This window comes from Aulonocara stuartgranti (genome assembly GCF_965226115.1).
Source record: "Aulonocara stuartgranti genome assembly, chromosome: 5".
NCBI classification, from domain to species: domain Eukaryota; kingdom Metazoa; phylum Chordata; class Actinopteri; order Cichliformes; family Cichlidae; genus Aulonocara; species Aulonocara stuartgranti.
In genome coordinates this window covers 16,973,814-16,995,116 of record NC_138943.1, presented here as the reverse complement: position 1 = coordinate 16,995,116, position 21,303 = coordinate 16,973,814, and the positions used below count along the sequence as shown (strand labels likewise).

Sequence of the window (21,303 nt, the reverse complement as noted above, 5' to 3'; positions counted from 1 at the left end):
TTCCTGTGTTTTAAAGGGTTCAGTCTGTGTGGGCTTTCCTTTGTTTCTCAGTAAGTGCTTTGTAAAGCAGAGGAGGTTTAATCTAACGACATAACACTGTGGCTGCAAAAATGCTGCTCCCTCTTTGTCATTCAATCGCTCACCAATTTGTGGCATTCGCTGTTTATCTTTTCAAAGCAACCTCAGGACATTTTCAACGGAACAGAAGAGGGGGAAAAATCAGTGATAACTCCCGCGTGCTTTAGAAACACAAACAGCTTCGTTAAAGCACTTCCAAAGAAATCAAAATGAAACAGCTTACAGATTCCACCTATCACCGTTTGATGCAGAGCTAGATACAGTATTACACGTTACCCGTAAACTTACCCGTCAGGCTGGACCGGTCCCAGAAAAAAAACACTGCGTGGCGCACGACAGCTTCTCAGATAAAGCATGCATGGCACTATAATCCACTACACGCCTCACACACAGGTATATGCATCTTCTTTACAATCGGAAACCGGCAATATATGCTGTGAAGACAGAGGGGATAAAGTAGAGTCATGCCAGGGTGTCTGTGATCTGAAGCGATCCGTCAGCTCCGCAGTATGTCTGGAATCTGGGAATGGTGTCAGCAACAAGGAGTGGAAGCCTTTAATGAAATTAGATAACAGGTGGGTGAGGTGACACACACAGAAGAATCACAGCTGCTCTCAGCTTACGTATCGTATCACACTTGAGCCAAAGAGATCAAACTGCCCAGGAGGTGAGTTTCACAAAGTGCTGATTTAGTCATCAAACATTTCAACCTATTTTATTTTTTGGTTGTTTTAGGGGACAAAATCGTAGAGTCCGACTGCAAGCGAGGACAAGATATCTCTGAACTGCCATAAATGGAAATAGTGAGTTGTTTTTTTTCTGGAGGAGTGAATGAAAATCTCCGTTTTTCTTGATTGGAGAGCGACATGAGTTGAGTTTCACTGCTTTAAAAAAGTAAACGCTTATTGCCGGGAAAGACTACAGTCATGTCAAACAACGAGGAGAGTCTGGATGAGGATACAGTTTTCCTGCCGGTGGATGAGTCCTCCCCGGAGTTCATCTATAGTGAGAGGGAGAGAGAAGCAGTGGAGAAGCTGCTGAGCGCTGGACCAGAGGCTTTCTACTCAGTCGTCAAAGAGCTCCCCGACTGCTTCTTATCCTCTGAAGAGGTCAGCCAGTTTAAAAGCTGGGTTCAGAGCTACTCTTTCAACGATCCGCGGCTACAACATGAGAATGGAGCAGAGAGCATGGCAGAGATGGAGGACTTCTGTTCCAGTTACTTTCCCTGCCACTCGGACGTGCCAGTCCCGGGCCTGGAGTTGGGCTGGCCTCATAAAACCCCCTGGTCGGTAACGGCAAGTGTCACAGTCCACACCAGCCCTCCTGCAGAAGGGGAACCTTCAGTCAGAGAGGTGATCAGACGGCAGTTACAAAGAGCCAGACAGGTACGCAAATTTCAGCTGGATTCATTATTTTCACGAATAGAAACAGCTTATGTTTTCATATGAAGTACATAAAGTCAGGATATCTAAAAGGAAATTAGTTATATGCTTAGACCCTGATGAAGACGCCTGTGTTTGTCTTGCTTGCTAAATTTCTCCTAGAGTTAAATATTTTTATATTGTTGGGGGTTTTTTTTGCACTCCTGAAGATTTCCCGTAGAGAAAGCCTTAGAGGCAGCACTTCCTCTAAAGAACTCGTTTTGTTGTTAGGCATTTCTCTGATAATTAACCATCAAATTTTAACTTTTAGCCATTATGATTTCATCATTTCTTTTTGTTATGATTGTATTCTTATGATAGGCCTGAACACTGAAAGAAGTGGGCTTTAGTTAAAAATGCAGGCTAAATTATATACATGCATATTTTCATGTCATTCAGGTAATTGCCATCGTGATAGACAGACTGACAGATAGTGCAATAATTGGAGATTTACACAGTGCTGCCTCTCGGGGCGTCCCTGTCTACATCATCCTGAACCAAAGGTCCATTCAGGAGAAGTTCTCGTCCAACAGGCTCTGGCATCCAGTGAGTCAACACATACAAATCAGCACACACCTAGCAGCCATCCTTCACACATGGCAGTAAATAAAACAAAGATTTTAGTTGGACACAGCAGCGCATTGTGGAATGGGATATTTTCATTTGCTATCCTGGTCTTAACATGTGCAACAAAGTCTTGTTGTGCTCAATGTGGTGGCAAATTTGTTTAAGCTGAAAAAGAATGAAACTAAAAACACTTCCCATATGTCCCATGCTACTGTAGTGACATCTATAAGCACACATTTGTTCCCAAAGTCTAGTTTTTGTATTTATTTAAGTTAAAAATGCTTTTCAAATGTAGTTTTATTGCTTTAGTTCAGTTTGAGTTACTTGACTCTGTGCACATATGTTGGAACTCAAACTGCAAGTCTTGTCTTTTTGCTTTGACAAGCTGATGGTAGGAATGTAGCAGAGAATCGGCCACACAGCTAAACTGGTTGCACAGCATTCAATGGAGTTTGTATTGCTTTCAAGCAAAGACAGCATTCTCATTAGAGCTGCTCATGAAATAGATGAACAGAAGGTAAAATCAGGGCAGAATTCAGCCATACTTGGATAGAATGCTGAATTAAAACCCTGTTTACACTTATATCCAATCCTTTCCACAAAATCAATTTAAATCCAAGTGTATACACAGTCGTACCTGTTACATGCACTTTTAGACATTCTTTCTTGTATCCTCAGCGGATCAAGCCTACACTCCTTTGCATTGATTATATCACCTTGAAACCTAAAGTACCACTTAATCATATCAAGATCATGGTCTTGTTTGTACCTACAGTACTTACAGCGTTACACACCAATGTGACGATTCAGCTTTTGGCACTGTCACAGGTTTTAGTGTAATGCAATGCTGAGTTTAAACCTTGTGTTTTGACAGAACATACGGGTCCGAGCTCTTGGTGGGAGAAGTTTTGGTTTGAGGGATGGAAGAAAGCTGGTTGGGGAAATGAATGAGAAATTCATTCTGGTGGATTTAGACACAGTCATCCACGGCAGCTACAGGTAAACAGATTTGGCTTCCACCTGCTTGTCTTTGTATGTGAGGCGTAAATGCTTGAAAGTGACTCAAAACATTGTTGCTGAATTCTGCAGCTTCACCTGGACGGATACCCACCTGCACCGGCAGCTGATCACCGTCCTGAGGGGACCAGCTGTTGATGCATTTGACCGGGAGTTCAGGATTTTGTATGCTAGTTCACTCCCAGTTCTTTCCACTGCAACCCATGTGAACCAAAACCATCAGCTTAAAGACATTTCAGCTGTCAGACTTCTGAAAAGGATCTCTGTTGATCCCGATATCACCGACCCTCCCTCCCCACGTGCTGTTTCCCCTCTGGACTGGGATAAGATGGGAGTTTTTTCAGAAGAAAGCAGCTTGCCAACCAGTCCTCTGTATCTTCATGGGGAAGTGGTGAAGCTGGAGATGGCGCTACAGAACAGCATGCAGTTAGATAAAAACACACCTTTAATGGATGGATTTACTAACAACCAAAACCATCTTGAGGATAAAAGAAGGTAGTGTATCTGAATTAGTCTCCACATCATCATCAGTCCTTGAATAAATATGTCAGAATACAGCAGACATATTTAAAATTCTCATGGCCAGAATTTATTCTGTCCTTTAACCAAACCTGTAGCTGATCTTCTTGCTTCTTGCTTTAACCTGCCATCCCTTTTGTATTATTCTCTGAGTAATTTCCAGAATAGCAAACTGGATATTTTCAATATTTTGTGCTGCAGGATGTTTTTTTTTCAGATTTTTGTGTCTGACAGATTCAAAGAAAACTTCTCTCCAGTGGAAACTGAAGTTGTTAAAAACTCAACTTTGAAGTGAGTCTTATTAAAAGCTATGTTATGATTTGAACTACTAGCTCATGTCGATGATTTACACAAACATAAGGGATCTTGATTATGCTCATAGGAACAGAGAGCCTTTGACAGCAGAGCCAGCTACTTCAGAGAGAACGAAAAGGTGAAATCAATAAGACACCAAAAAAAAAGAGAATTATTTTTAGACTGTCATTTTCAAATATATGTATATTTTCACCATGTTATTGAAGATTTTTTAATTCGACAGGATCACAGACAGCCTTTCTCCAGTGGCAACTGACATGGAGAAATCCACTTTCCAGTGAGTCTTATGTAATGATTCAAACTATTCGATTTTTTTTCCATGTCAATGTTTTACACAAACTTTTGGGATCTTGACTATTTTCATAGGCGCAGAGAGTCCTTATCAACCCAGCCGGATACTTCAGACAGAACAAAAAGGTAAGATCAACAAGATACAACTTAGTTTTTTTTTAAATTGATTGTCCAAATTTATCTATTTGTAAATATTTTAGGATGTTTTTAAAGATTTTTGTGTTTGACAGGGTCAAAGACAAAATCTCTCCGGTGGCAACTGATGTCATAGAAAAATCAACTTTCAAGTGAGTCTTGTTATTAGCTGTGGTATGACTGAGATTATTAGGGGTCTGTTTTTTCCAGGCTGAGGATATTTGGGATCTTATTTGTTTTCACAGGAACAGAGAGCCCGTATCAACTCAGCCAGCTACTTCAGACAGAGTAAAAAAGTAAGATCAACATGATATATGGAAAAATAATTATTAATTTTAAAATTTCACGTCCAAATATATCTATATTTTGAGGACGTTCTTACAGATTTATGTATTTGTCAGGTTATCTGAAAGCGTGTCTCCTGTTGCAACTGACATAGAAAAATCAGCCGTTTTCAAGTGAGTGTTATTATGAGCTATGCTGTTATTAAGACTATTAGCTCGTTTGCACAAACATTTAAGATCTTGATTATTTATTAGGAGCAGAGAGTCTTTCTCGACTCAGCCGGATACTTCAGACAGAAGAAAAAGGTGAGATCAACAAGATACAAGTTTTTTCTTTGGCAATTTCTTGTCCAAATATATCTATTTGTATATGTTTGTAGGATGTTTTTACAGATATTTGTATTTGATAGGGTCAACGACAATCTGCCTCCAGAGTCAACTGATGTCATAGAAAAATTACTTTTCAAGAAAGTCCTATTATTAGCTATGCTATGATTAAGACAATTAGTTGTCTCTGTTTTTTCCATGATCTTGATCTTGGTCTTGATTTAGGAGCAGGGAGTCCTCATCAGCACAGCCAGCTCCTTTAGAAAGAACAAAAAGGTAAGATGTCATGTCCAAATATCTGGCACCAAAATAAGTTATTGAAATAATTGTATAAATAATAATTTAATGTCCAAATTGTGTATTTTGTAGATTATATTGTACCGTACTCTATTGTATCCAGCACATTTGTGGCTTATTGAGAAAAGCTGGTCATAAGCATTTTAACTGTACCTACTTTAAAATAATGCCAGATTTTTCTTCTGTGTGTATGTGTGTGTGTGTTGGTATGATTTTTTTTTTAAATTACTTTTCTATCCTTTTATATTCAAATGACATGTTTACACAAGGAAAACTTCTTTTTTTTAAAGGATAAAGCCTGGTGGTTATAATTTAGCTTTCCTTAGCTTTCCTTTTGCATATTTATTCAGAGTTGTTTCATTTTCAAATGGTCTAAAATGTCTAAAATAAAGTTTGTCACTTTTTATTCCTACTGGATGGAGTGCAGCATGGAGAGAGACACTTCTAGGCACCACCCATCAGAGAGGAGCACGACTTTATATACCAGAAATACATCTACATATGATGACAAAGCAAACGAGGAAACATACAGGCGTTACTCTTTTCAGGCAAGAAGGTACTCTATTAAAGAAGAGGAGAGTAAAACAGATGATATTGCAAAAAAAATGGTGAACAAGCCATCTTCTAGAGTAAGTAACCTGCTTTTGCTTTCAAAACACTCAATCTCATCTTGATATGGAGCTCCTAGAAAAGCTAAGATGTATTTCTCTCCTGTCAGAAGCCGATAATCTTGAGCATACACAGGGAGGATAACTTCACCGCTCTGAGCGACATCATGAGGAAAATTCCACATACCAGTTCAGGACTGCTTAAGAGAGAATCAAAGAGTATACATACCCAGTCCATGTGGGATCTGAGCAAGGAAGACGCAGCTACAAGTCATGAAAAGAAAAGAGTCTCAGTGCCGAGATATACCAGGCCCACTGTAAGTGTGCAGATTCAACTAACTAACTAACTAACTAACTAACTAACTAACTAACTAACTAACTAACTAACTAAAGGACTTAGAGACTTAGAAAGATATTTATTGAGGCTCTCCCTTTTCTCTCTGTGCTCTCCTTTTTTCTTCCCCCTTAATCCCTGTGAGGGGTTATGTCACATCGCTGCCTCTCCCTGCGCCTGGATTGGCCGGGAGTTACTTCCTGTTAAAAGGAAGAATCCTCCTAGTGCTGCTCATCGGAGATAAATTGAAAGTTTGGGGTTTTACTTACACTGCAGTGCATTTAGCTCACAATATAAAGAACCTTGTTATTGTGATTTGGGACTATAGAAATAAACCTGAAATTAAGTCAGTTGTCACTCCACAAAAACATAACAGTGGCCTTTTGCAAATATCTCTTCTCCTCAGTATTAAAAGTTATCATCTTAGAACTCTGAAGTAAGTAATAAGAAGCCAAAAAAAAGAAAAAATTTATTTTTAGTGAAATTTCCTTTTAGTAAAATCCATGTGTTTGAATCATTGCAAACAAAAGATAAACATACGTGTAGAAAGTACAAATTAGCCAAGGGTTTTCTGCCTTTTTGGCTGGTGACCCCTAAAAACTACAATCAAATTTTTAAAAAAAAGTTATTGTCTGAATGAGTGAAATCACATGTAATTTATTTTTCAAATATTTTAGAAGCGACAAGAATCATTTCTACTGTTTTAGAGTAAAAAAAAAGAAAAGAAACTAAGTAGTCTGTTTTATCTCTGTAATTACCCTCAGGTTGAAAAGCAAAGGTAGCATTAACTTTAAATTCACTCATATGTGAGAAGTATATAACTATAGTGCCATAGTGCCAATATCTGATACTCTTTTTCTGTTTCCCTGACAGTATGAGCCATCTTACATAACACCTGGTCTTACCCTGATGGAAAAGAGGAACGACAAAGCGAGGTCCACATTAATGCCCACAGAGAGGCCTCGCAGTTACACTTTTCTCGGTGTGGACTCGGGAAGGAAGAAAGGAGGAGCGGGAGAAAACCACGAGTGATATACTGTGAACACGTTCTGTCACAAAGCAAAGAAACCGGCTGGCAGTGGATATTTTACGACATCTGCAGTGTTAACTACTTAAAGTATAAGCCAAAGCAGGCAGAGACTGTAATGAAAAGCATTAGTAACAGGCACATGGATAACAGGCATTATGGATACGATGTTTTACATGTACGGTGACTTACATGTAAAATAGTCATATTGTTGCTGCTCACCAGGAAAAATATCCACTCTGTTATTTGCTAAACATCTTTTTTGATTAAAATGTTCATAGAAGTGACTTCACTGAGCCCCTTGGGGGGTTTAGATCTTTGATGATGAACTGATAATGACTTCATTAGTTACACTTTGCTGGTCTTTATCTCCAGAACTGCCTCAATTCTTCAAGACACAGATTCAACAAGGTGCTGGAAACACTCCTCAGAGATTTTGGTCCATATTGAGATTACATCATCACATGGCTGCTGATATTTGGTGACTGTGGAGGATGTCTGAAAACAGTGAACTCACTGTCATGTTCATAAAAGAAGTTTGAGAAACACAAGTTTGAAAGCCAAATGTTGCAGCAGAAATCGAGACTTATCAATTGTCCTGTTCTTACCTGACAGGAGTCACCATGTGTGGTCTTCTGCTGCTATAGCTCATGTATAACGTAGCACAGAAAACATTGCGGTTAAATATTGAATATATTTATTTGCCTTTCAAAAAAATATAGTGAAATGTATTGTAATTTTACATCATCAAATAATTTAGTTTTTCCTGTTTTTTGTTGGGGGGGGGGGGGGGGGGCTTTACTGTTTTACTATTTGAAGTTACTGTTAATTCTATGGTGAAAATCACAGTTAGAATGTGAAATTAAATTCTGTTTTATCACTTTTCATATTTTAACAATGCCAACTTGGCAGACTAAACCTGTTTTGTGTAATCTGGGCCTCCTCATCTACAAATGATGTTACCAGAAAATATCCAGTTTAACTGTCATACTGCTTATACTGGCCTTCGACTTCTACCTCTACTGTTGTAAAGTACATTTTCAGATCTTTCAGTTATTCTAGCAAGGAGAGAAAATAAACATGCACATCCATCCATCCATTTTTCCTCTTATCCAATTTAGTGTCCCGTGTAAGCAGGAGTGTATCTCAGTTCTGTTAGGTGAAGATTTATTGTGTGTGTGTGTGTGTGTGTGTGTGTGTGTGTGTGTGTGTGTGTGTGTGTGTGTGTGTGTGTGCCTATCTATCTATCTATGGTGGTAGGCTCTCATTTTTCTCAGAAACAAAAATTAGGTTAAAAAAAAAAATCTTGTAAATCTTTGTTTTTACATTCATCAGGACCCAATCAGCCCAAATATCAAATAGAAATAAAAAATGCATGCCGTGGAAGAGTTCGGGTCTAAGGAGGTTAATGGTAAATAAGAGAGAGTAGAAAACAATGGCACAGTGGTTGAAAATACATATAAAACAGGCTCATTATGTTTCCACAGTTATGTTAGAGGACACAAGAAAAGTTGATATTGTGTTCTTGAAAGTATATTTTAATTTTCTGAGAACAAATAAGCCGCATATAAATCATATCACTTCATTTTTCTTCACATGCATTACTGTAAGATTAACAGAAGATGGCTGTAAGTATAAAAATACATGCTCAGTTACTTAATCTTAATTCATAAAGCTTGTAAAGTTTAAAAAAAAGTTGTAAAACAGCTAAAATTATTTTATTATGCGATGTTGGGGACCAATTTTTCAAAGAATAAATACACACATGTAGAGATGAATGGTCAGATAACTCTCCGCACAGTTTGTAGAAATCCTCCAGGACAGCAGGGGGCGGTAAGTTTCCTCTCTGATTGCCGTTTGAGCTGAAGAGGAAGGGGACGTTTCTTGTGGCACATGGTATCCAGTGAGTAAAACAGATGTGTGCAGTTAACTGAAGTGGATATATTCAGTTTTAATCTGCATTTATACGCACACAGACGTGGTTTATTGTCCGCTGTGTGTGAAGCTGGTTCATCATGGTTCGAGCAAAACGGTAAGTTTGGCTAAGATGTATCTACCTGTTAGCTTGTCTTTATAGCGTCTCTGCTCTGTTTTTCTGGGGTTTCGTGTGGTCACAATTGGCGTGCAGTGTTGTAGAAACAACGATAAGTTGTTAGTCTTAATTTACAAGCATACGGGTGCATGATTTATACTCCACTGCTGTGATGGGAGCTGGCGCTAGTGAAGTGTGGAGTGATCCGGGAAAAATAAATCTGGTATTTAACCAGAAGTTTTGAGTCTTTATTTGTTATTTGTCTTTTGCTGTTCAGGGGAAAACACGCGCAGCGGCCAAACAAGGATGAGGTCTATGATGAAGACGACCCTGAAGCCTACAACGACATGCCTGTCCCTGATAAGGTAAGACACGCAGTGTTTTATACAGCTGTGGTCAGAAGTTTGCATGGATGTGGGGGATAAGGTTTTAATGATTTCTTTGGAGTTTAACATGATTTCACATTATGTTACAGTTACTCAGTGTGTGGCTCTTTGCTTACTTTACCCAAGTCGGTATTGTCCTCTGATTTCTAAACTAGAGGGTAGTTGGTAACTTTAAGGGGGACAAAATATTACTTTGAAAAGAGAGGTCAAATTATAGCTTTAAAATAATAAAAACAAGATCTGAAATCTTGCCTGATCGTATGATTAAACTGTTGCTTTCTGTAACCAACAAAGTGGTAATATCTACGTTGAGCCAAACCTTGATGACCTGTGAAGAATAAACTAAATAAAGACCAGCGTGCTCTCATATGGTGACTTGATACAACTGTTTTCATTCTCAAAGGTGTTTTCTCTTTTCTCATTCAGAAATCCTCAACATACACAAAAGACAAGATTGATGAGTTTCATGATGAGAAGATTGCAGTAAGTTCTTTATTTGTACTACGGTAGGTGTGCAGTGCAACAGTTGTGTTCTGTAACCTTTCTTCGTGCTCCGGTGTCTTTGCCGCAGAAACTTCTCGCCCGAGGTGTTCAAATGGAGAGCGACCGGGAGGAAGTGGACGATGAGGTAATGTCGTACGTGTTTGTTTAAAAGTAACTGCAGGTGAAAAATGTAGAGGAACAGCCGAGAAGAAACCTGAGATTATCGGAATTTCACAGGAGGAGGTGATGCCCCTGGATCTTTCTGAGTCGGAAGATGATGAAGGGGAGGAAGAAGAAGAAAATGAGGAAGAGGGGACAGATATGGAGAGTGATTTAGAAGGGAGAAATGAGGACGGTAAATTGACTTGTGTGTGTGTGTGTGTGTGTGTGTGTGTGTGTGTGTGCTTTTCATTTTGAGCCTATCTCACTGTGTTTACATTGTCTGCTGCAGAGCTCCCTAATGAAATGGCCTGGGGCAGAAAGAAAAAAATGTTCTACGATTCAGATTATGTGACCTCAAGTAAGAACCTTTTATCTCAAGCCGTATTATTGCATTGTGTGATGATTGCATTATCTTTTATTATGCAACATTTCGATCACTGTTATTACAGAAGGGAAATCGCAAGAAGAGTTGGAGGCTGAGGAACAAGAAGAAGAAGAAGAGGCTAAAAACATCCAAAAACGTTTAGCTGCAAATCTGAGCGAGGAGGATTATGATTTGAACTTTTTTCAGGTATTTATCTCTCTCGTAGGCCTAATGACATGCTGACAGAAACGTCTAATTCTAATTGTACGTCTTTGCCTAAATGAAGGAATTTGCTGTGGAGAAGGATGAAAGCAAGCCTGTGGAAAAAGAGGAGAGGATTGTGAAAGACCTGAAGCAGATGTCTCAGAAGGAAAAAATGAAGCTTTTGAAGAAAGAGTCACCAGAGCTGCTTGAGCTTATTCAGGACTTCAAGGCAAAGGTAAGAGACAAATAGGAAGGACGCAACTTCAGACTTAAAGAGCCTTTAAATTTTCAAGTGACGTGCAATAGATGTGACTTATTCCTGTTTCTTTGTACAGCTTAACGAGCTCAAGAATGAGCTTCAGCCTCTCATGCAAATGGTTAAGGAGGGAAAGATCCCTGCAGGAAAGGTGAGCACACTTGGCTACATTTTTCTCATGGTGTTGCTTTCAGCCACTACACGCAGGCATTTCCTGTGATAAAACACACAAAAAGCTGTGTACATTACTCTCTCTGCCCCAGAAAGCAGACAGACTGTAAGAAGCATGCAGTTGTTCAAGGGACCAGTAGAGATCAAAACTGAGCTTAATTATACTATCATTGGGCTTTCTTTATCAGGTGGCCAGAATTTAATGAATAATGATGGACACAGGCGTCAACACCATGACGCCTGTGTCTTTCTTGTATCTGCACCATTATCTAGGGAAACAAATTGTGATTGTATTGTAAGTTCCTCTGTGTTTCCAACCTTTAATCATGATGAAAGGAGAAGATACTCATACTTGTGGTGCACTGCTTACAGCCTTATTTGTAAGTAAGCTACTTTCAGCTGCTCAGATTTTTACACCGGATACGCGTCCACATGCAAATCCACATCCATATATCTCTGGCTGGAATCAAACCACCAACTTTTTGCTTGTGTAGACGTGTTTGAGTATACAGGAACATGTCATCAATATCATGAAAATCAACGATGTGAATCTGAACATCTTTCATCCTTGTTTGTTTTGTTTTTTTTACCTAAAGGGTGCCAATTACCTGAAGACAAAGCAGCAACTTTATCTCAAGTAAGTTGTGATTGGATCGTAGACTCACACGACAAACTGTCACGCTCTGTCACTGAATGATGTTTCTCTCCTGCCACAGTTACTGCACAAACATCAGCTTCTACTTGGTGCTGAAAGCAAAGCGGATACCTGCTCACAACCACCCTGTGATTGAAAGACTGCTCACCTACAGAAATGTAAGTCCACACACTGATGTTTAGACCATGCTGAAAAAAAGGTGAGCAGTTTCTCCTAGATTTGGTACTTTAATTTTAAAAAAAAAGCACGCGAAAGCTCAACATTTGTAGGCTCTGTTATGAGTCCAAGAGGATTGTCGCAGGATGTGTGATTATGAGCCCTAGAGCTGAACCCAAAAGGCAGGTTTAGCAAACTCAGAACAAACCCTGAACTTTGAATTAATTAACTTTGAAATGCTAAACTCAGTTCAGTCAGTCGGGTGTTGGGAATCATCAGTGGAGCTCTCTTCTTGTAAATATGTGCAGGTAATCCACGCTTATATGCACTTTGATCTGAATTACACTCAACAAAAATATAAACGCAACACTTTTGTTTTTGCTCCCATTCCCCATGGGATGGACGTAGAGACCTAAAATTCATTCCAGATACACAATATAACCATCCCTCCCAAACAGTGGTCACAAATCAGTCCAAATGTGTGGTAGTGGGCACATCTGCTATATTGAGATAATCCATCCCACCTCACAGGTGTGCCACATCAGGATGCTGATCTGACATCATGAGTAGTGCACAGGTGTACCTCAGACTGCCCACAACAAAAGGCCACCCTGGAATGTGCAGTTTTGTCTCACAGCAAAATGCCACAGATGCCACAAGCAATGAGGGAGCGTGCAATTGGCATGCTGACAGCAGGAATGTCAACCAGATCTGTCGCCCGTGCATTGAATGTTCATTTCTCAACCATAAGCCGTCTCCACAGGCGTTTCAGAGAATATGGCAGCACATCCAACCGGCCTCACAACCGCAGACCTCGTGTAACCACACCAGCCCAGGACCTCCACATCCAGCAGGTTCACCTCCAAGGTCGTCTGAGACCAGCCACCCAGACAGCTGCTGGAACAATTGGTTTGCACAACCAAACAATTTCTGCACGAACTGTCAGAAACCGTCTCAGGGACGCTCAACTGCATGCCCGTCGTCCTCATCGGGGTCTTGACCTGACTCCAGCTCGTCGCCGTAACAGACTTGTGTGGGCAAATGCTCACATTCGATGGCGTCTGGCACGTTGGAGAGGTGTGCGCTTCACGGATGAATCATGGTTCACATTGTTCAGGGCAGATGGCAGCTGAGAATGTCCCAGTTCTTGCATGGCCAGCATACTCACCGGACATGTCACCCATTGAGCATGTTCGGGATGTGCTTGACCGGCGTATACGACAGCGTGTACCAGTTCCCACGAATATCCAACAACCTCGCACAGCCATTGAAGTGGAGTGGACCAACATTCCACAGGCCACAATTGACAATCTGATAGACTCCATGCGACGATGTGTTGCACTGCATGAGGCAAATGGTGGTCACACCAGATACTGACCGGTTCTGGGTCCCCAGACCCCCAATAGCGCAAAAAACTGCACATTCCAGGGTGGCCTTTTGTTGTGGGCAGTCTGAGGTACACCTGTGCACTACTCATGATGTCAGATCAGCATCCTGATGTGGCACACCTGCGAGGTGGGGTGGATTATCTCAATATAGCAGATGTGCCCACTACCACACATTTGGACTGATTTGTGACCACTGTTTGGGAGGGATGGTTATATTGTGTATCTGGAATGAATTTTAGGTCTCTACGTCCATCCCATGGGGAATGGGAGCAGTAACAAAGGTGTTGCGTTTATATTTTTGTTGAGTGTAAATAAACGGCATCAGTGAGATACTTCAGGCTCAGCAGGTCAGGTTCACAGGGGTTAAAATAGTAGCTGTTTGTTGCAACTAAAAGCCAAAATCTTTTACTGTGCGTTTGTTACTTTGGTCGGCATCTTTTATTTGTGATTTCACTGTATTGACACTCCAAACCAGCACCATGAGACACACGATTATGAAATCTCTCCTGACACACATCCTACAAAGCTGATCACAAAAATCCACAAAATGCAAAATGTCTTACTGAGTCTCTGATGCCTGCTTGCAGCTCATCAATGAACTAGGCGCAGTAGATGCTCGGCTCGCTCCAGAGTTTCGCCAGCTACTAGCTGGTGGAGAGGAAAATAAGGCAGGAAGCAAGCAAGCAGAAGGCAAGAAGTCTAAAGTTTCAAACAGGAAGGAAAAGGTAAGAGAACAACATTAATATACTACTATATTACGTCTGCACCAGGGGTTATCTGAGGACACTCTTCGACAACATTGATATACATAAAGAGCATCCTCAGATGACCCCTAGTGCCGACGTTTAACTTTTATATTGATTGCTAATGTGTGCGTATGTGTGCACGCACCCACTGGATACAGGAATCTGGAGAAGCTGTGCCCGAGGAGGAGTCAGACTCTGACCTGGATGAGGAAGAAGCTCTACGCTTCTACAAAGAGGCAGAGGAACGGTTAAAATTAAAGAGGAAGGGCAATAATCCAGAAGATGAAATGTAAGTATGCACTTTTTAACTTGCAGTAAAAGTACAGGAAGTGTACTCATGGGATGTGTCTTTGATATGCAGAGGATTTGGGGTCAGAATAACAGGAATCCGTGCCGACTTGCATGTTGCAATAGATGTCACGATGTAGCACATTTGATATACTATAGTATTGGGAAATACACTGAAATTTTTCAGAAGCCTGAAACACTGCAAACTGCTCTGCTCACTCTAAAGTCTTACATCCCTCTGAGTGGTTCAGTTCTATTTAAACACCAGTATTATTGGGGAGCTGAAATATGTGTGGCTTGGCTCTAAACATGTAGAGAGCAGTTACAGGACAGACTGGTGTTCAGTTGCCAAAATGACACTGTGCCTCTGGTAGAGTATTCACCAAAAGAGCCATATTGGATATTTTGGTAGTACTGAATCAAATTTATATAAGGTAAAATCAACCAGGAGAGTGAAACATTAAGAAAATCTTTGTGTTACAGGATGGAGGAGAATGAAGAAGAGGAAGAATTGGATCCAAATGCAAAGAGAGGAATCACTTACCAGGTACTGAGTGATACAGTCATGTATTTGCACAAAACATGAGTACTTACAGCAGAAATTTAATGGATGGAGCCCACTGATAACTGTAGCATATGCCACAGCTTGTTTAATAATTATCCAAGCATTACATTTTATAACTATGGATACATTTGTTTTTTTTAGTGTTACACAAGCATATGTCTTTGTATGCTTACTCATTTTGACCTCTAGGTATTTTAAAAAAAAAATAAATAAAAAAAATCATGTCTATATTGTATATGTAATTGATAAATATACAAAGGATTGTAGTTGGATAACAGATTAATAATTTCGACCCAATTAAATAACTGAAAATGTTAAAAATGAACAACTTAACTTCTTGAAGTAGTCATTTATTTGCCATTACGGTTGTTGGAGAATGGAGTCTAAACTACACTTTTGGAAGTACTGGTGTTAATAAACGTGATTGAGTGCCATCTGCTGGGCACTCGCAGTAGTACACTAAAGATTTTATCTAGCTCTAGTTCAAGAAAATGGATTGTAGTGTGCATATCAAGTTGTTTTGCTACAGCTTCAGAGAGCGTGTTTACAAAATTCAGCTTAATTATCCTTTAAAAGTACGTAAGTGCAAGCTTTAAAGTGTTCTCCACAGCACTGCGTGTTTACATCTCTGGATTCTCCTCCAAGTTTTCTAGATCCAGTGTGTGACACTGATTTCTGAATTGTATTAATTATGTTTGTCTAACAATTCCACAGATGGCCAAGAACAAGGGGCTCACGCCGAAAAGGAAGAAAATTGACCGTAATCCCAGAGTCAAGCACAGAGAGAAGTTCAGACGGGCTAAAATCCGCAGAAAGGGACAGGTCTGTATTCAACATGTTTTATTACATCGTTGAGCAAGGATTTCAGGGATTGTCTGAAGACTCTTAAAGAGGATGTGCTGGATTGTGACACACATTTCTGCGATGCGTTTTAAAATTGCTGCTTATCGTTTCGCCAGGTCCGAGAGGTTCGTCACGAAGAGACGAGATACAGCGGAGAGCTGTCTGGTATTCGTGCTGGTGTCAAGAAGAGTGTCAAACTCAAGTAACCGAGTCCAGAATATGCTGCCAAGTGTGGCAGTGAGATTGAACCAGTACCAGTGGACTGTGATTTTAAATGTTTATTATTGGAAAACCTTGCAGGAAAGAAAATATTGTCATTGTTTTAAAACTTGAAACTGCTTTTCTGATTACTAGAAAGTGTGAATAAACATTTTAAAACCTGGATATTGTCCCTCTACAGAGACTGCGTTTAATGCTTCGAGGTTCATTCTTAGAACACACACAACAAACAAGGAAGATGTGACTTACAGTTGTCGCTAAGGTTTTGCAACAGTAGAGCATACTGAATATACAGTAACTTGCCAGCAGAACAGGCAGGTATGAATTGCAGCCCAATGTGGATCACGTAAGAATACAGACACAACTTAAAGCTGCTCAGACATGCAGATACGTTCTATCAAGCCACTTGTTGAGTTATGAAGTTGTCATGCGCCGACGTCAAGTTGCTGACTATCCTCTCTTCTATCTCCACCTCATTCTTCACATCCTCCTCAGTTAGGATTAGCTCAGCCTGAGTCTCAAGGGTCACCACCACCACATAACCCCGCCTAGAGTCCAGTACGTTGGCCACCACTGCTTGGTGCCTGTAGGTATCCAGAGCTCGTCGAGCCTTGTCCAGCAGGATCGACGCATCAGTCTCGAGTTTGAAGGATATGACAAATGCCTGAGGTGCCCATTCTTTCACCAGTGGGGACAATATCTTGGGGACCATTTTCAAGCTCAGCTGAAGGGCAGAAGAAAAATTGTAATTACTGGCAAGACTAAAGAGGCATACGCACAGGAAAATGTAATTCAGCAGCTGAGAGGAGCAACAATAACAACTGCTGAATTGAAAGTATGTGCAGCTGTTTAACGCCGCAGTTCCCCAACCCGTTTTGCTCCACGGACCGGTTTAATGTCAGACCATATTTTCACAGACCGGCCTTTAAGGTGTCGCGGATAAATACAACAAAATAAAATTATATGACCAAGACAAAAACTGGTATTTTCTAAATATAATAAACGCAAATTAACTGTGTAATTGTGGAACTTCATTAGCAGCGTCCTCCTGAAATGCTCCAACAACATTAAGAGTAAGATCTTCCTCTCTGCCCTTTAATGCTCTCTGGTCGCTATGGTAATGTATAAATATTTCTTTCAAAATAAGACAACTACAACACGGTAAAAAAAAAACCCAGGGAAACTACAAATTTCACACCCAAGCTTCGACTCTCGGGGCCCGGTACCAAACGACTCACGGACCATGCCCCGGGGGTTGGGGACCGCAAGCGTAAGGGTTCACAGCCTGGAGTTTATTCCCTAGCTGTAAGTATAAATTAGTGCTCAGTTTTAGGACCATATATTGATGCTTATATAACAATAAAAGTAAAATTATTTGCAACCAACAGGAAAAAATAAAGCTTCATCCAAGTATCTGTATTTCTTACTGATGCTCATCAGACACAAAGACACTGTGGTATCCGTACACAGAGGTCTGGGGATCTTCCAGGAACGATGACTCTCTAATTATCATTAGGTTAGCAGCATATGTTACCATGGCAATATTCCCCCGTAAGCAGTGAACCCCCTTCGTACTCACATCTCATGCTTCCTTTTACACACCTCCGAACTGAAGTGGTGAATAAAAAGCAGACCAATAACACCATTTCCCCCCACCCTCACCTGAAGAGGTCCGTTGGAAGACTGGATTTTGTGTTCAGGCATCTCAGATGCTGGGATGTAGAAATCAGACACTGCTGCAGCCAAGTAAAACATAGCCTTTGATCCTAAGGGCAGAACAAACACTTGTGAAGATGTTTTGAACGTATGTTAGACAAAGCCACAGCTCAGGCCTTTAACCTGCTGTTACCTATTTTGCTGAGAGCCTGCGCTGCTGCTTTGAGTAGGTGCAGATACTCTGACAGAGTGCTGAACTCGATAGGCAGAAGAAGTCTGCTTTTTTTCACCTCCTCGTATCTCTTCAGTACTTTGGCAATGTTCGGCAGCACCTGCTGATTAACCACCACTTCACCAGTATTACCAGGCGCTCCTCCACCTTGAAACTCCAGAGCGTCCAGCATGTTGATGGTTAAAAACATCCGTGTGTAGGGGTAGAGTGAGCGATGCCTGTGTAGGAAAATGACTGCATAACCAGAGTCTATGAAATACTCTGCAGAGGAGGCTCCTCGCCTGCCGCTGCTGAAGTTATCGAGGAAGCGAACAGTGCGGGACTCCAGGGGAACCTTGGTGCCTCCTGAAGTGATGAGAACCACCTTTCGGCCTGCTTCTGCATGAAAGCTGGCAAAAGCAGCCATCTTCTCTTTGACCTCCTCCACATGGGAGGGAACAGCAAATTCTTCTGCTAACTTCCCATCAATAGATGATATTCTGGGTTCAGCCATCACCTGACAAGAGAGAAGAAGGAGGCATCTTTAAGTGATGCCTAATGTGATTCAACAGTCTCCAGTGACAGGTCTGTTTTCAAAGTGGGACATTTCAGTATCAGATTACCTCGCTGTTGGTTTCTGCAGGTCACAAATTTATGGATGTACAGTTATAAATCACACTGGGCCTACTTTAATAAAGCTGACTGGGACAATATTAAAATAATGCTGATAATTTTACACCCAAAGCGTGACATTTAACCACAAAAACTACATTTTCCCGTTCAGTATTTAGAAAATGACAGTTAATGAAGACTGTTAATTCTGTGCTTCACTATTTTCTTCTCTTTTTTTGGTAAAACAGCGCATTTGAAAATTCATGGATAAAAATAATATTTGTATTATTGTATTATAGTATTGTAAATATTATTTTGATTAAAGGACTTGTGCATACTGGTGGGTTAATCATTACAGAAAGATAAAAAATTGCCAATACTTTAAATTTAGGCCAGTGTAGCATAAGCATTACTCTGGGTGACGATCTGCTGAATTTATTAAGCACTGTAAATGTACGTGCAGCCATCCTCCTGTAACGTCTACCTGACGGTAACAAGAATTAATGGTGTGCTGGATGGCCATGATCGTTGTACATTTACATAAAATTTAAGAAAAAAACCCAAAATGTGCAATACATAAGCATAAAGTAAACTGAATTCACACTTTATTAGGTGGGGTGGATGCATCCATCCACCCCCTTCTGCTTATCAAATTCAAGGTCACCAGGGGGGCTAGATCTTAAACTGTTGTCGTCATTTAACATTTATACAGGTTCAACCAACACTAATCACCTACTTGTCCTGACTGTATAGGCCTCTGTCCCTCAAAGAGCTCTGCTTAGTTTCTCTAGCAAAGTGCCAAAAGTGTTTAAACATATAGGTGCAATAACTTAAACTGTCCACTTTTTTACAGTCTGTTTTTATATCGTGGTATTTCTGATATTATGTCTTACCTATGTTTGTATCTATAGCTGTTTGTCCCATAGCCTGTGGTTTCCAAATGTTACAGCTGACTAATGAGAAGAAGAAGAATATGAAGAAATAAACCCACGCCTCCCTGAAAATCCTCGCTTTGTTCACTGATCCGTTTACAGGTCGAATAACAGGCTAAGTTTACATTAATGCATATTCTCGCATCATCGTTACGTATGGGTGAACTTCACAGCACAACACTGACGTGATACACACCTGTTTGCGGTTAAATGACACGCGACAGTAAACACGCTGTCAAAGTAGAAGGTGGACACTTTCTTTGGCTACTTAATGTTCAGTAATAAGAAAGGCGACACGACATAGCGCTACATGATGTTTGTAGGTTACTTGCAACTGCGGTAATACCTTATATAAAACGTAAACGACGTCTCAGACTCACAGACAAAACTTCAAAACACCCCACTTTGGTATTCGGATACCTCCAAAGAACTTGTGCACTTCCTGAAGGCCAACTCTTTGGTTTTTATAAATACAGCACAACGCCTCCAGCTCCCCTAGCGGCCATTTGCGGTATTAAACAAAGAAATGGTAGTCTGCTTTTGAGTCAGCAGTGCGTCAATTATTTTTCCCTCCTGCTTGAAGTGTCAAACTTTATAAAACCCGAGCATCAACGGAGAGGACAAGGGGAATTTCTCTCAAAAAGGGGATCTTTTTGCACTGGACTGTCCCACTGAATCAGCAGATACAGTCGACGAGCAAAGACAAAATGTTGAATTGAACTTTGTGTGCGACTAGTTTGACAAGCAACAGCATCATTGAAAGCTCCTTTTCTTTGGATGTTGGTGCGCGTTTGTACATCTAATTTCTGGTAAGTTTTGAAAAAGATTTAAATACAAGCTTTTCGGGGAGGAGAAAAATGCGTTTATTTGAAATTCAATATATATATATGTATATGTACAAAATATATGTTTTATTTCATATATGTGTCTTGTACATGTCATTTGTGTTTAAATCTGAGATTAAGATGAATATTAATAATAATCCAAACCAAAAACAAGTGGATTAGAAATATGACAATCTGAACATTTTTACTGTTATTTTTAATTTTAGGCAAAAGTTATGTTTTTATAGTTTAAGGGAAAAGTCTGCTTTTGTGAACGCATTTATTTTTTTAATAAATAAAGCACTTACTGAGCAGCTAGTAAAACTAGAACAGACCTATAGAAATGTAAGTGCATTACAATATGATCCTTCCAAGCCCTCTTTCAATCGCTTAGCTTAGAACTAGTTTAATCTCATTTATCTAAGAATAAATGTGTTTTAATTAGTTTAGCTTTAGATTGTTTCATTGCATTCCAGCTGACTGTGCAGATCTTGTGTCCTCTAAACTCTGCTCCTTAAGTGCATCCTATTTCACTGTTTCAAAGACTCGACAGTCTGTCTCTGTGGGAATTGGAGCAATTGTGATGGGAACACAGACAGTATTTCAATATTTTTGTGGTTTATTGTTTGTGTTACTTTCATTTCAAATTTTTATTTTTACTGCTATCCAAATTTGATCTGAACAGTATGTAAGGGTTAAAGGTGTAATGCACAGTTTTTATGTAATAGTTTATGTAAACGTGACAGGCGAGTTGTATAAATTCTTATTTTTCATTAAGTTAACAATTTTTTTATTATCTGATCTCCTTTTTTCTTTGTTGTTGTTGTTACTGTTATGACACCATCTCATAGTGTAAGGCCCTTACCAGGTGCCTGTGGCACTTTTTAAAATCTGTGTTGCTTATTTGTTGTTTATCGTGGACTGAACTAG

The 21,303-nt window shown here is 40.0% G+C and overlaps 3 protein-coding genes across 7 annotated transcripts; 2 read left to right on the top strand and 1 right to left on the bottom strand.

Moving 5' to 3' along the window:
- Window positions 1–51: 51 nt before the first annotated feature.
- On the top strand, window positions 52–8,311 carry fam83e (family with sequence similarity 83 member E). 5 transcript variants are annotated; one of them, XM_082532873.1, is made up of 18 exons: window positions 52–653; window positions 814–1,463; window positions 1,899–2,045; window positions 2,941–3,065; window positions 3,156–3,578; window positions 3,837–3,893; window positions 3,964–4,035; window positions 4,141–4,194; window positions 4,284–4,334; window positions 4,439–4,495; window positions 4,589–4,639; window positions 4,745–4,801; window positions 4,883–4,933; window positions 5,038–5,096; window positions 5,182–5,230; window positions 5,679–5,880; window positions 5,970–6,176; window positions 7,067–8,311. In XM_082532873.1, the coding sequence occupies exons 2-18, from the start codon at window positions 1,005–1,007 to the stop codon at window positions 7,223–7,225; spliced, it is 2,280 nt and encodes a 759-aa protein (XP_082388999.1). In that variant the 5' UTR covers window positions 52–653; window positions 814–1,004; the 3' UTR covers window positions 7,226–8,311. The 5 variants fall into 5 exon arrangements, with proteins under 5 accessions (XP_082388999.1, XP_082389000.1, XP_082389001.1 ...); XM_082532874.1 differs by lacking the exon at window positions 52–653 and adding an exon at window positions 658–745; XM_082532875.1 differs by lacking the exon at window positions 52–653 and having other exon boundaries at window positions 670–1,463; window positions 3,985–4,035.
- Window positions 8,312–9,057: 746 nt separating this feature from the next.
- Window positions 9,058–16,301, top strand: utp3 (UTP3 small subunit processome component). Its single transcript, XM_082534608.1, has 16 exons — window positions 9,058–9,252; window positions 9,530–9,617; window positions 10,065–10,121; window positions 10,210–10,266; window positions 10,359–10,476; window positions 10,573–10,641; window positions 10,733–10,854; window positions 10,934–11,086; window positions 11,187–11,258; window positions 11,875–11,915; window positions 11,995–12,091; window positions 14,065–14,202; window positions 14,382–14,512; window positions 14,995–15,058; window positions 15,791–15,898; window positions 16,036–16,301. Exons 1-16 carry the CDS (start codon window positions 9,236–9,238, stop codon window positions 16,123–16,125), a joined length of 1,422 nt encoding a protein of 473 aa, XP_082390734.1. The 5' UTR covers window positions 9,058–9,235; the 3' UTR covers window positions 16,126–16,301.
- Window positions 16,183–20,016, bottom strand: ppcs (phosphopantothenoylcysteine synthetase). Its single transcript, XM_082534609.1, has 4 exons — window positions 19,896–20,016; window positions 17,988–18,522; window positions 17,801–17,904; window positions 16,183–16,862 (listed from the first exon to the last, which is right to left on the bottom strand). Exons 2-4 carry the CDS (start codon window positions 18,517–18,519, stop codon window positions 16,536–16,538), a joined length of 963 nt encoding a protein of 320 aa, XP_082390735.1. The 5' UTR covers window positions 18,520–18,522; window positions 19,896–20,016; the 3' UTR covers window positions 16,183–16,535.
- Between the last annotated feature and the right edge of the window lie 1,287 nt (window positions 20,017–21,303).

What these genes read in the sequence shown, in the direction of transcription:
- fam83e (XM_082532873.1), top strand. Translation starts at nt 1,005, where the DNA reads ATGTCAAACAACGAGGAGAGTCTGGATGAGGATACAGTTTTCCTGCCG. An exon ending in CATCTTGAGGATAAAAGAAG is followed by an intron (nt 3,579 to 3,836) that starts GTAGTGTATCTG and finishes TGTGTCTGACAG; the next exon opens with ATTCAAAGAAAACTTCTCTC. An exon ending in ACTTCAGACAGAAGAAAAAG is followed by an intron (nt 4,934 to 5,037) that starts GTGAGATCAACA and finishes TGTATTTGATAG; the next exon opens with GGTCAACGACAATCTGCCTC.
- utp3 (XM_082534608.1), top strand. An exon ending in TTCATGATGAGAAGATTGCA is followed by an intron (nt 10,122 to 10,209) that starts GTAAGTTCTTTA and finishes TCTTTGCCGCAG; the next exon opens with AAACTTCTCGCCCGAGGTGT. An exon ending in AAATCCGCAGAAAGGGACAG is followed by an intron (nt 15,899 to 16,035) that starts GTCTGTATTCAA and finishes TCGTTTCGCCAG; the next exon opens with GTCCGAGAGGTTCGTCACGA.
- ppcs (XM_082534609.1), bottom strand. Translation starts at nt 18,519, where the DNA reads ATGGCTGAACCCAGAATATCATCTATTGATGGGAAGTTAGCAGAAGAA. An exon ending in GCAGGCTCTCAGCAAAATAG is followed by an intron (nt 17,905 to 17,987) that starts GTAACAGCAGGT and finishes TTCTGCCCTTAG; the next exon opens with GATCAAAGGCTATGTTTTAC. An exon ending in CTTCCAACGGACCTCTTCAG is followed by an intron (nt 16,863 to 17,800) that starts GTGAGGGTGGGG and finishes TCTGCCCTTCAG; the next exon opens with CTGAGCTTGAAAATGGTCCC.